This window comes from Elaeis guineensis, chromosome 2, assembly GCF_000442705.2.
Source record: "Elaeis guineensis isolate ETL-2024a chromosome 2, EG11, whole genome shotgun sequence".
NCBI lineage: Eukaryota > Viridiplantae > Streptophyta > Magnoliopsida > Arecales > Arecaceae > Elaeis > Elaeis guineensis.
In genome coordinates this window covers 11835191-11848551 of record NC_025994.2, presented here as the reverse complement: position 1 = coordinate 11848551, position 13361 = coordinate 11835191, and the positions used below count along the sequence as shown (strand labels likewise).

The 13361-nt window shown below is 42.8% G+C and overlaps 1 protein-coding gene across 1 annotated transcript; it reads left to right on the top strand.

Moving 5' to 3' along the window:
- The first annotated feature begins 2002 nt into the window (after window positions 1-2002).
- LOC105061293 (AP2-like ethylene-responsive transcription factor CRL5) lies at window positions 2003-6403 on the top strand. Its single transcript, XM_010945300.4, has 9 exons — window positions 2003-2958; window positions 3071-3734; window positions 4034-4116; window positions 4266-4274; window positions 4407-4495; window positions 4581-4654; window positions 4738-4788; window positions 4882-4958; window positions 5416-6403. The coding sequence occupies exons 1-9, from the start codon at window positions 2658-2660 to the stop codon at window positions 6057-6059; spliced, it is 1992 nt and encodes a 663-aa protein (XP_010943602.1). The 5' UTR covers window positions 2003-2657; the 3' UTR covers window positions 6060-6403.
- The last annotated feature ends 6958 nt before the right edge of the window (window positions 6404-13361 follow it).

The following is a 13361-nucleotide window of genomic DNA, read 5'->3' as shown; positions in this document are numbered from 1 at the left end:
CTTCTTGTCCGGATCACTCCAGGGGAGAGGTCTTGTTTCACGGCTTCAAAATTTTCCCACCCACAGACCAGTGCATTCCATGGGGCCCCTCTGAATTGTACGACAGAGAGCTACTGTGTGTTGCACCACTTTTGACCTGCAAGTGTGAAATAAGCCGTGTACTGCACCTTTACACCTAACTTTACTTGCATGTAGATCCCTTCTACATCATTTTTCTTAGTTATTATTGACATCTTTCTAAAAAGAAGGATAATGGTATAATAATAAAGAAGCAAAAAGAAAAAGAGGCATGCTAATTAGTGTTCCTGGTTAGACTCCTCCCATTATTGTGCAATATCCAATATACCAGCCCAAAATGCTTCGAAGAAATCGGTTCATTGATTATTAAGTGTTGGATATATTAAGATATGATAGGTTAAAGACATTGCAAGAACGTCTCCTTTGCTAGTGCGTCCAAACTTCAGATAACATTGTTATTTTTTATTTATACTTTTAAAAGTTAGGATGTGTAGAAATCTGGCCAGTATCAGAACTAGCAAAGGATGAAATCCAAGTCTCTTGTATTAACATAAAAGAGGCTTTTTGAACCTTGACAATTTTCATTCTTATCACTTTGTCACAGTATCTGACATTTTTCATATATTGCTCTGTATATATTTAGGTGAAATCAAGTAAGTATTTAGCAATTAAGATTAGTTACTTGGTAAATACAGCTACAATCCAAGGGGCTCAATTGTATGGCATGCGTCCTCTTTTTTTCTCGTTAACTGCGTTGTTTTGTACTTCAGCAACATGGCTAATGATGCAAGAGACATCAAGGTTCAATGAAGATAAAGGAGGGTGACGGCAAGTAACAAACCTATACCACCATTACCGCCCCTTTGAAAAGGACTTCTGAGAAGTTGTGAAAGCGAAAGGAGGGATAGGTGGGAGTAGAATGTGACGAGGCATAGCTCCTAGCTCAGGAGGCATCGCTCCAAGCAAAAGTGTTGGAGTGGTGTGTAGTTGTTGGATTCAATCATCATTACAGTAATCAAAAAGAGAGAGGATTGGGAAGAACGTCGTAGTTGTTATGGTTGCTAGCTGTACCGGATCGGAGTCCCCTTCATTCCCTCCCAACCTCATCTATGCTTTCTGAAACCAAATCATTCTCTACGAGAAACTTTGTCTTGGGATGACCATGCACATTTCCCATGCACCACATATGACTTCAGTAGACATTTTATATGGATCACTAGCCATTACAATATTGACACCATAAAATAGTTCAAGGACCCAAGGTCGGAAAGAGGCTGAAAGTGGCCCCTTGCTATTGCATTCCATGGATTCCACTTCTATACCATTATATCCCAAATTTTTTTTAAAAAAAAAAACTGTGGTGCTGTGCCAGATTTTGTTAAGAAATGTATTATTATTTGCTCATGGGGTTCGAATTATACTGTTTTAGATACCAAAAGACAGCATGACAATATAATTATTATATTCAGACTCTCAAATAGCAAGAGGGATTTCCAATATTCTTTTAGCTCTCCCACATCATTCATGGAATATATGAAGCTCATCCTATTGACCCACATTGCACTTTTGTCTGGAAGCAGTTGTTGACTACTTTCGGAACCTTGAAGTGAAGCATGCAGTTTTCACCTGTACACATGTGATATTTGGGAAAAAACAGCTTCTCTGCTCCCTTTGGCCATTGGACCTATTATATCCGTATTGCTTTATTATGAAATATCAATATCAAAGGCATTAATATGGTCTTCTTCCTTCTCTTTCTTCTTCTATCTTTATCTGTTTTCTCTCTTTTTTTTCTTTACTTTATATTTTTTTTATGAAATAAAGGTTTTAAATTGGCATAAATTGAATCTGAATACATATATATATATATATATATATATATATACACTTTCATTAGATCCTTCAGTGGCAGTATAGGCTGGGACACAGCTAGAACTGTTGTGAAGTGACTAGTTGTACAGCATTTCTCCCTATCAATCTATCCCTTGGCCGTAAGGGTGAAAAAAAGCAGCCATGTTTTGGCCCTCAGACCACCAGCCACCTCTTGATGGCAAGCATTGGGTGGCAGAGGAGAGGCAACGAAGCCCCAGCGAGCAAAGGTAGAGAAGGAAAAGGCTCCATTAATTATGTGTGTTTTCCAACGTTTTCCTTCTGGGAAATAGGCACGCCGAGACCCTATTGTGGGTTCAACCTTGTCTGGCCTATGAGCCTTCTCAGCGGAGGGTTTTAGTTGGGTTTTAGGGGCTTAAGAAAAAGGGCAGGGAGCGGTGAAGAGAAAGAAAAGCTAAAGACATCGTCTTTCTCAGAACACAGATCCCTATGGAGTGCAGGGTGGTGGAATTTATCCAGCATTTGTTTGGTGGGAACTCATTCCTTTTGCTTAGTTTAAAGCGACTACTTGTGCTCTCCGCAATGCTTTTGCCATGCTCCTCCACAGTGGGTTGTGAGGCATAGGAAAAATACACAGATATTCATACAGATTTCCACCATGGAGCTCGTTTGGGTTTGAACACAAAACCCCAAGCCTCAAATGGTGGAAATCAAGAAGGGATGGGTATGATTAGAGTGCGTACTCTCCAATGATTGAGCTGCCTCACCTTGGGTCTTGCTACAATCTCTTTGTAGTGTGAGGGAGGAAGATGAAGTCCATGAACAATAATAACTGGTTGGGATTTTCTCTCTCCCCCCACATAAGCATGGAGGTGTCTGCTGACCCACACCACCAGCCAAGTAGTCAGAGCCATCATCACCAATCTCAGCCCACTCCTGCCGCTGTCTCTTCCGGCAACTTCTTCCTCTCTCCTCCTCACTTGAGCAGCTCCGGGATTTGTTATGGCGTAGGAGAGAATGGAGGATTCTATTCTCAGCTACCTTCCATGCCTCTCAAGTCTGATGGCTCTCTTTGCATCATGGAAGCACTCAGCAGATCACAGCAAGAAGGTTTGTCTCACTGCTTCTTTCTTTGTTTAGCTTCTGCTCCCAGCTTTCAAACAAGTAGTTGTCTCTTAAACACTTGCCATATTCTTTTCCGTTTTCATTCAATGTGGTGAAGGAATGGTGCCATCTCCATCCCCAAAACTGGAAGACTTCTTAGGCTGTGGTCCAAATATGGGGACCCATCAGTATGGGAACAGTGACAGGGGAGCAATGGCTTTAAGCTTGGATAGCATGTACTACCACCAAAACCCAGAGTCTGAGGGCAACAGAGGTCATCCTCTAGACCTCCTCCAACAACCATTTAGGCAGCACATTCAAGTGCAACAGCAGCAGCAGCAGCAGCATCAGCCCCCTCCTCCTTACTTCCAGCCACTGCAGGAAGGGATGTGCTCTGTGCTCACAGGCCATGAGATGTATCAACCACCATTGGAAGAGGAACAAATCGGAGATGGTGGGATTCCGGGCTTGAAGAACTGGGTCACCAGGAGCTTTAGCGCTGCCAACAATGGGCTGGGTGAGGAAGGGGGTGTGGGATCTGGTGGTCCTCTTGGTGCAATGGGGTATGGGGACTTGCAGTCTTTGAGCTTGTCCATGAGCCCTGGTTCACAGTCCAGTTGTGTCACAGCTCCCCAGCATATCCCTCCTGCTGCAAACGACTACATGGCTTTAGATGGAAGTAGAAAGAGGGGGACTGGGAAAGGGGGCCAAAAGCAGCCAGTTCACAGGAAATCCATCGATACATTTGGGCAGAGAACATCTCAGTATAGAGGTGTCACAAGGTCAGTATTTAGGAGTTCTTAGTTTTTTCTACAGCTGATGATTTGTTCGGTTTTTTTTGTATATATATATTTATTCCGGATCTTGTTCTTTCTTCGATAAATCGTTAATTGCTCTAGCATACTTCTACTTCTTTGTTCTTTCTTCTCCATTCACTTTTTTAATGCCCTGTTTCGATAAAATCTCTGGCATAGCTGTTGTTTATTTCCTTTTTTCCATCATGTGCGATGGCTCTAGCCATTTTATTTTCTTTTACAAGATTTTTCTATGATCGTATAAAGATTTTGATTTTGTGCATCAGGCATAGGTGGACTGGTAGATATGAAGCCCATCTTTGGGACAATAGTTGCAAGAAGGAAGGCCAGACAAGGAAAGGAAGACAAGGTTTCTTTAAACAAACTAGCTATATCCATTACCGTCTTATGATTTCAACTATCTTATTCAGAATATGATACAAACTGACTATTTAATCATATTTGGATTGCCATGTTCTTTCCTGGGAATGTCATGAATGAAATCTGTTTCTTGTGCAGTTTACTTGGGTGAGCCCCTCTCTCTTTATCTACACATTGAACTCTTTTATCTATTTTAATCTTCTTCCTTTTCTTTAAGACATTCTACTTGTCTCCAAGACATGAAAAATTTTACTTTGCCCTCTCTTCTCTGGATTCCAGGGGGTTATGACATGGAAGAGAAAGCTGCAAGAGCCTATGACTTGGCCGCCCTCAAATATTGGGGACCTTCCACACATATCAACTTCCCTGTATGATTGAATCAGTTCAGGCTTTTAGTTACTGAAATTTAAACTCCTTTGTGCTGGAAACATGTCTGAAATGGTTTTCATTCAGTTGGAAGATTATCAACAAGAACTCGAGGAAATGAAGAACATGAGTCGACAAGAATATGTTGCTCATTTGAGAAGGTAAATGTTCTTTCCTCATGTTGTACTCCACTTCCCATTCATGTTGCTTGTAATATTTTGTCTCATGTTCAGCTCTCTTGCAGAAAAAGTAGTGGGTTCTCACGAGGAGCTTCTATGTACCGAGGAGTGACGAGGTTAGTATCTCTGTTATTCATGATTATATATCTCATCATTTTCGTATTTGTTCAAGAATTTGTTTTGCACTTGATGCTTCTATTCATCTCCAGGCATCACCAGCATGGAAGATGGCAAGCCCGAATTGGGAGGGTTTCAGGAAACAAAGATCTTTATCTTGGAACCTTTAGTAAGTTTTTGAGGTTCACTTACTACTTGATGCTTGGTTTTGCATGCATGCTTCTATCATCAAAGTGTGACCACTCACATCCTTTAAAGTTTCATGAGGTGAGAAGTCCAACCGCTATGCACTCAATCTAAGATATTGGAATTTCAGGGGTCCTTTCAAAGAATGTGGCTACTGGCAAAGCATGCTTTTTTTCAAGCTACACTTCAGCTTTTAAAACTCTTGGTCATTCTTTTCATAAGGCTGATTTCCCAGTAGCTGCAAAGCTCTTATTTGACTGTTTTATAGTCTTCCAACAGTAAAGGCAAAAAGAAAAGCACTCATATCTCTGATGACCTGTGTGAATTGAGCTTTTTAAAGTTTACCTTTCAAAATGATGGCCATATTATAATCTAATTGCTTAGATTTTAGTCTTGTTTATTTAGTGCCCTTCGTTCACACAAGTGAGATCAACTCTCAGGTACTCAAGAGGAAGCAGCTGAGGCTTATGACATTGCTGCAATTAAATTCCGAGGGGTGAATGCCGTCACCAACTTTGACATAACACGATACAATGTCGAAAAGATCATGGCGAGCAGCACTCTGCTGTCAGGCGAACTTGCCAGGAGGAACAAAGATGCGGAAGCTCGCAACGATGCTCCTTCGATCCAGAACAGCAGCAGAGAGCTTAATTTAACTGAAGACAACAGCAGTGGTGGTTCTGAATGGAAGATGTCCCTCTATCAATCCCCTCATCAACCATCACCAATCTCAGAAGAACATGGTGAGAAACTGATGTCAGGTGGTGATGCATTTCGAAACCCATCCTACTCAACCAGTCTTCATGGTCTGGTTGGCATGGACACAGTAGGTTCAGCCCAGGGGATTAATAATTCTGGGAATATGGGGAATGCTCATCTATCAAATGCATCATCATTGGTGACTAGCTTGAGCAACTCCAGGGAAGGGAGTCCTGATAGGGGTGGTCTCCCCATGCTCTTTGCCAAGCCCTCACCGAGGCTCATCAATTCTGCTCCAGTTAATTCATGGATTCCATCGACCGGGCTCAGGCCTCCAATGCCGATGTCTCACATGCCAGTGTTTGCTGCTTGGACTGATTCCTAAACCTCTGTTATCATGGTGGTAGCTTGTTAGAGTTCTTGATGAAGAAGCAGAAGTGAAAGCAAGTAGGACTAGAAGATGGAGGTGGTGGTTCTATTAGCTGTTTTGTAGTTGAGATTAGTGGTGCATGGGATCTAAAAATGAAGCAGGCCTCTGTCCTTTTCCAGTGGTTGAAGTGTTTGTAACTTGTCTTTTGGGCCATATGGGAAAGGGTTTTGACGTGTGGGGGCCTGGAGGTTTAAGGGCAATGATTTCACTGTGCCTGTATGAAATGATGTTGGTAAGTAGGGTGGTCCATTCTAATGTTTAACCTACTTTTCTTCTTGCCTGGTATGGTACTGTGATCTTTGACCACAATCTCACTTTGAACTGATTCTCTCAATTCATATCTCTAATACCTTAAATTTTTTTACTTGTGTCAGCTTTATTTAAAGACTTCCAACATTCTAAACTGCTTGTCCTAAAAGCATAGGCATTTCCAAACTTTATTGACTTGTCCCAGCCTCTTAGGTTGATGATGGGTGCTTTCTGGAACTTCTCAAGATTCATGCTAATGGTACTATATATATGTTAAAGTGACCTTTGAAGACGTGAGACCCTTTTAAATAAGCTATTTTAGGGCATGGTTGGAGACTGTGGAATGGGAATAGATGGCTTTTATTCTAGATGTTTGGTTAGGAGTCTAATTCTGATTTTTGGAATGAATGGGAATGGTCCAATTCTACAATTCTTAAGGATTCAGATCATCCATCCTGATTCTGATTTCAAGCATGTGCCCAATACATTGAGAAATATGGTTATTCTGATTTCCATTCCAATCAATCCCATTCTGATTCTAAGAAGCCTTGTTTAAGAAATCTTCAGGAGTCAATTAGCAGTCAAATGGAAATAGGAAGCTTAGATGTTTGAAGTTGGACGATTTAGGTGGCTTCTTTTTCCCCCTGGAGAGAGAAGTACTACAACCTATAGCAGCAACTAGCAGGAAGCCTCCTTTAGCTTCAATGTGCTCATGATAATTGTGTAGATGGTAAAACAAAGTAAAAATAAGTGAGCGGATAACAAAATACAAGGCTGCTGATATTATAAGATCATACATTATGCATTAATGAGATATGTATCAGATTGTGGAGGTAGGACAAAAGTGCAAGAATATTAATGTCAAGAATTAGGATCCTATCAAAAGGTAGCGTGTACACATGGATATTTACAGATGCTGCTCTGGGTGTCAGGAATCTCATCTAGAAGCACACTAATTTTATGACGTCGTGCGCTGAAGGCTTAATATTGCTTCGCAGTGGCTGGTAATGTGGAGGAAGCATGGTCTTGCAAGCCGTCTCAAAAGATGTCATCTGTTGCTAATTATAATTAGGGGTAAGCATGATTCGGTTTGAATTGGTTTCATGCCCAAATCTAAGTCGAATCAGTACTATCTAAAAATCAAATCGGACAAATAGAAAAGTAAAATCAAACCAAACCAAAATAATTTAAACAATCTGATCTGATTTGATTTATCAATTTATATTATTATTGGTGGTGCAGAATTTCGTCGACGTCGGAGAAACTGGAGTCGAGGGGATCACGTCCGCCGCCGGAACCTGTAAGGGAAGTCTAAACCGGAGTTGAAGGTGCTCCGACAAGATCCTCCGACGCTCAAGTCAGTACTCTGCCTCAACAGAAATAGAGCACTCGGATGGGATTTTAGCAGAGTTTCGAGATAGAGTTTAGAGCTTAGAGAAAAATATATCTGAGGGTCTCTTTTATAGACGGGAGAGCGTAACTAATTGACAGCGACATTCGTAACTGTCTGGTAGTGGGCCGTTCGGGACCACACAGGATTTGTTACGGAGAGTAGTGGCGTCAGTGGACCATTCAGGACCACGTGGAGTTTATTATGGAGAGCGGAGTGGTGTCCGTTGTCGCGACTTGCCAGAGAGTGGTGGAGCCACGTGGAATCTGTTACAGAGAGTGGAGTGGTGTCCGTTGTCGTGACTTGCCGGAGAGTTCGGGCTGGACGGTTGAAGCTCGGCTGGGACGTCTGATGGAGCGGACTGACTCTCTGTCTCAGCAATCTAAGAGAAGCTCGGATCTTTTCGAGGTTGCTAACGAGTCCACTGTTGTCGGGTGTCTTGGGCGCTGATGTTGCAGGCGGAAGTCATCTGCTGTAGAGACTCGGATGGGGACTTTCTGTTGGAGAAGTCTAGCAGGAGTTCGATTGCTAGAGAAGTCCGTCTGAAATTTGCCTGATGTAGAAGCTCATCTAAGGACTGTCCGTCGAAGAGATCCGGTTTCATAAGGAATCCGACAGAGGGTCGACCGACAGTGGAGTTCGGATGGCGTTGTGGAGGTTCGTCCGCTGGAGGAGTCTTGAGGACACTGTGGAAGGTCGAACGTTGGAGGAGTCCGAGATTCAATTCTGTTGTAGAAGTTCCAACGGAGTCTGGCTCTTGTAGGAGTCTGGACGAAGTCCGCTTATTGTAGAATCTCGGATAAAGACCAGTTGTCGTGGAAGCTCGGATGGAGACTTCTTATTGTAAAAGCTCGGATGGAAACTTCTTATTGTAGAAGTTCCGCTGCTGGAGAAGCTCGGTCATTGACGAAGTCCGGAAGAAGTTCGGAGTAAAGTCGATCGTGACAGGAAGAAGTCTGAAAGAGATTCAGAGAGTAGTCGATCACTGTAAAAAATTGGCTGATAGTGAAGCTCAGAAAGTGTTTGGAGCAGTCCGGTAGATGAATGGAGGAGCTCATTATTGAAGAAGTCCGGATGGTATTATGGAAGCTCGGACAGTCGGGGGAGTTCAGAAAGATGCCGCACAAGGTCGGAAGCCGGAAGAGCCCAGGGAGGGTCGGTCTTTTACGAACTTTGGCTGTGGGTATTTTATACCCAACATCAGTCCCCCTACTTTCGAGTTCGGATTCCGAATGAAGGAAGTACAGAGAAACTTTCACAGTCGAAATTGCCTCCCTCGATTTTCGTACTCAGTTGTTTCCAGATATTTTGGCGTTTGGCGCGCTGGTGCTAGAGCCTTTTCAAATCGAGGCGATCCGAAAAGATTTTTTTGGAATTTTTGCTGGAGCGTTGCTCTAGGTACGGTGCAATAATGATTCTGTCAGTTGTCAGCCGCCTTCAGCCGCCTGTCATGATGAATGGGACACGTGGCAGTTGTAGATCGGCCAGAGGAGATCTGCGATCATTATTGCACCGGACCTCGTCGTCTATTTAAACCCGCCTCCCTCCTTCAGGGGTCTCACTTTGCCTGAGAGTTTCTTCGGTCCCTCCTTCTTTCTGAGAGTTCCGTTCTTTCCCAGTGTCCTTCTCGGCCTTAGGCGTTCTTCGAGTCGTCCCCATCTCTGCATCTCTGCATCCTTCGGACTAGCCTAGGTTAGTTTCAGAATTCTCTCCCTTTTTTTTTCTTGCTGTTCTTCTTCCATTTTTCCTCCTTTACATTTCGCCTGTTCGATTTTCCATGAGCATCCCGTTTCTTATTTTTTTTAATTTTTTAGGATTTTTAGGGTTTTCACTTTATTCAAAATGTCCTCCAACACTTTCTCCTCTAGCAGTTCTAGGAGTTCGTCTGTTCTAGCCCCCCAAAATCTTAGTTTTGTAGATGAACCTCGTCCGATTTTTGTACCAGACACCATCCCCAGCTCTCTGACTCTGGAGGAACTCTCACTGATTAGGATTCAGTACGGAGTTCCTTCGGAGTACGAGCTGGAGCTTCCTGGGTCGACTGGCCGGGCTAGCGTCCCTCCTCCTGGCTGCTTCTGCTTATATCAGGAAGCTTTCCGTGCCGGACTTCGACTTTCACTTCCCCTTTTTTCGTGGCTCTGTTTCTAAGCTATGCCGATCTTCTTTCGTTGCAGATATGGACACGGACGCGGCTCGAATGTTAGCCAAGAATCTCAAGACCCACAAGAGAAAAGGCACCGCAACTTTTGGGTCGACGAAGAAGGTGAGGGTAGAAGAGACAGATCCGACCGTGCTTCGCCTTGATCGCCCAGAGTCCACGCTTGTGGTACATCTTCGACCGCGAGTACTTCCCGATCCCGCGGAAAGGAAAAGCAGAAGGGGGACTGGAAGAAGAAGTTGAGTACTTAAAGCAATCATCGATGATGGCTGGAACCGAGAGTTCGAAGTCTGAAGAAGCCGAGCTTCCTTAGAGCTTTTTTACCTTTTATTCTATATATTCCGTGAAGCGAAAATTCAGTGCAGGGGCAAAATGGTAATTTTAAATTTTTTTCAAAATTACTATTTTACAGCAGAATTATTAATTAATCTCATTAATTAATACTAATTAACCCTATACTAGGATCTAAATATGATACAACAGCATGCATTTAAATTTGAAATTTAAATTTGAAACAGTAAACTTTTTACTGTACTGTGTTCAGAACACATCACCTTTTGCGGGTAGTCGATCACCGCAATCTGATCATCGTCGAGGGGCTCTGATCGTCACGTCGTAGCCACACTAGTGTCTGACCTCTGCGGATCATCCACACGAAGGTCCCGTCTGATCGGCTCCTCACGAATGCTAGTTCGTGATTTCACCCTTTTGATGGTTGATGTTGATCAAACTCCTTCGATCGATGTGTGCCGACTCCTCGGATGCTCTGGATCGTCTGCACGATTGGTTGAGAGGCTGATAGATCTCTCTCTGAAATTTGGTGGACTCACAACACTCGTGGCACACCAATCTCACTTCCCGAACCCTAGGTAGAAACCCTAGGGTACACACCAAAAACCCTGCGCCCACTTCTCTCTCCTTTTTCTCTCCTCTCGGTAAATTTTGAACACTTCAAAATTTTTTCAGAACCTCCCCACACCCCTTATCTCTTCTTTCTTTCATTGCCCATGCCTCCTCCCTTTCTCATTTATAAAACATCGCAAGAGATGTTGAAAGCATGTGAGTGGATAAGAAGAGGTGGTTGCTCACTTAAATTCAAATCAAATTTGAATTCAAGTGTCAACCAATCTTATCCTCATCCATTTGTACGAGAAAGAAAAGATGGCGTGGCCTCTTTTTTTTTTTGTGTGGAGACTTTCACGAGAAACCATTTCTTGTGTGGAATATGGGGCGCACAAAAGAGGATAAGCTGGCGCATGGTTATTTGGTTATCCATTCAAATTCAAAACTCCTTTGAATTTAGATGGGTAACAAACCAAGTTAATCCAAATAATTGGCGCACAGAAACATGGGCGTGAGAGAGCTTTGCGTGGGAGAAAATTCACGAGAAAATTTCTTCTCGTGAATTCAAATGGGCGTAAGGAAGTTGGGTGGTGCAGGAAATTTAAAACAAGGTGGTTTGATTCAAATTGAGCCAACCTAATTAAAATAGGTTAAGCACAATTAGACCAGATTAAACCCAACACAATTAGGCTTAATTAGGCTCAATAAAATTCTAATCAAATCAGGAATTAACTAAGCCTAACTCCTGATCAAATCAGGGACTAAACCACCTTAGCGATTAGATCAACACTTAACCTAATCGGGTCAATCCAAACTGAATCCAATTCAATTGGACTTGATCTAAAAATAATTACTCAATCAAATTGAGTTAATTAGCGATCAAATCACCAATTAAATCTCTCATAAATATTGAGTCCAAATCCGATGGGCAATTAGGCATCAGAGACCATCGATATGAAACCCTAATCAAAGAGTTCAAATTTCAAATTCAAAATTTGAAATTCAAAATTTTGACCCCGGTACCCAAAATATGTGGAACTCATGATCAGAGAATCTTAATTCTCAATCATAGAGTCCCAGACACATAAGACTCATAATCAGCCATCAGATCAGAAAGGAACCTCTAATGTGTGTGACCCCGCAGGTTCGAACCTAAGCCGGTAGCACAGGAACCAATTCCTGTACTAATCGAAGTGACCATCTAATAATGGTACCCGACGATCGGATAGATCGAATAGTTACAATCGCAACATTCAGAATCTACGTGAATATGGTTACCGTATAATTCATCCCTTTTGACCCCTGTGTTTAGGACGACTCAGGGTTAAACTGTCAATCCTGATGAGATCATCCGAATCGTGCTTAACTCAATTAGTCCTGTGACTCCTCACTAGGACTACCCTAGCCAAGGTTTTGCTAAATTGAAACATGACTGTACACAGCTCCTAAACTGGAGTGGTCAATCCCATCTTGACACACGCACCGACAAGTCAAGTACTTGACTACACCCAGCAGCCTTCCGTCACTGAATTAGAAATTCAGGTAGTTCAGTGCCTAAGTGCAGTGAGTTGCTTGCAAGTCACCGTGGCGGTCTCAGGTCGGAGGGACATTTATACCCATATCCCATCAGAGCAAATCTTGACAGTAGAAATAGCTCCGGAGTCGGTCACGTTCAGTGCAGATGTACCATTACATCTCACCTGTATGCCATACCAGTATCTCCACACTCTTTGGTTATGAGGACAACCAACCCATATGGTACACAACGACCTATGCTCGATAAACGTTGTCGTCCTTGGTAACAACGTATCATTTGGTTGCGAACAGATTTAAGAACTAAGCGATAAATCCTCCTTTGTCGAATCTAAATAGTCCTAAGGACTTCACCACAACACAGGAGTTCATTAGAAATGAAACATTTGTGATGAAAAAAAATATCAAAATAACTTTTATTTATTTTAATTCATGTACTAATATAAAAGGAGCACAACTATCAACAGGCTGACGATTGGCTATGGGACACTATTCCCAACAATCTCCCACTTGGCCTAAAGCCAATCGGTGCAGTATCTAATACCCATCTTCGACTTGTAGTCGTTGAACTCCTTCACCGCAATGGCTTTAGTGAATGGGTCGGTCAGGTTCTCCTTCCTATCGATCTTCTGAAGGTCGACGTCACCTCGATCCACGATCTCCCGGATGAGATGGTAGCGACGCAGAATATGCTTCGTCCGCTGGTGTGCCTTCGGTTCCTTCGCCTGAGCAATGGCTCCAGAGCTGTCACAGTAGAGCAAAACTGGACCAACAAGGGAGGGTGCTACTCCGAGCTCGATGATGAATTTTCTCAGCCACACTTCAAGTGAGTATGCCACATCTGATCGTGTACATGTCATGGCGTACATGATAGATCCCACTACCAAAGCATATGGAATCCTACCCATACGCTCTCTCTCTTGAGGTGTTGTCGGACAATCCCTTTTCGAGAGAGAAATTCCATAGCCTATCGGTAGATAGCCTTTCTTGAAATTCTCCATGCTGAACCTTTTCAGCATAGTATCAATGTACGTGGATTGGGATAAGCCAAGCAACCTTTTGGATCTATCCCTATAGATCCTCA

Coding starts and splice junctions, on each gene's coding strand:
- LOC105061293 (XM_010945300.4), top strand. CDS start 2,658: ATGAAGTCCATGAACAATAATAACTGGTTGGGATTTTCTCTCTCCCCC. Junction 2,959..3,070: donor CAGCAGATCACAGCAAGAAG/GTTTGTCTCACT, acceptor AATGTGGTGAAG/GAATGGTGCCATCTCCATCC. Junction 4,655..4,737: donor TATGTTGCTCATTTGAGAAG/GTAAATGTTCTT, acceptor GCTCTCTTGCAG/AAAAAGTAGTGGGTTCTCAC.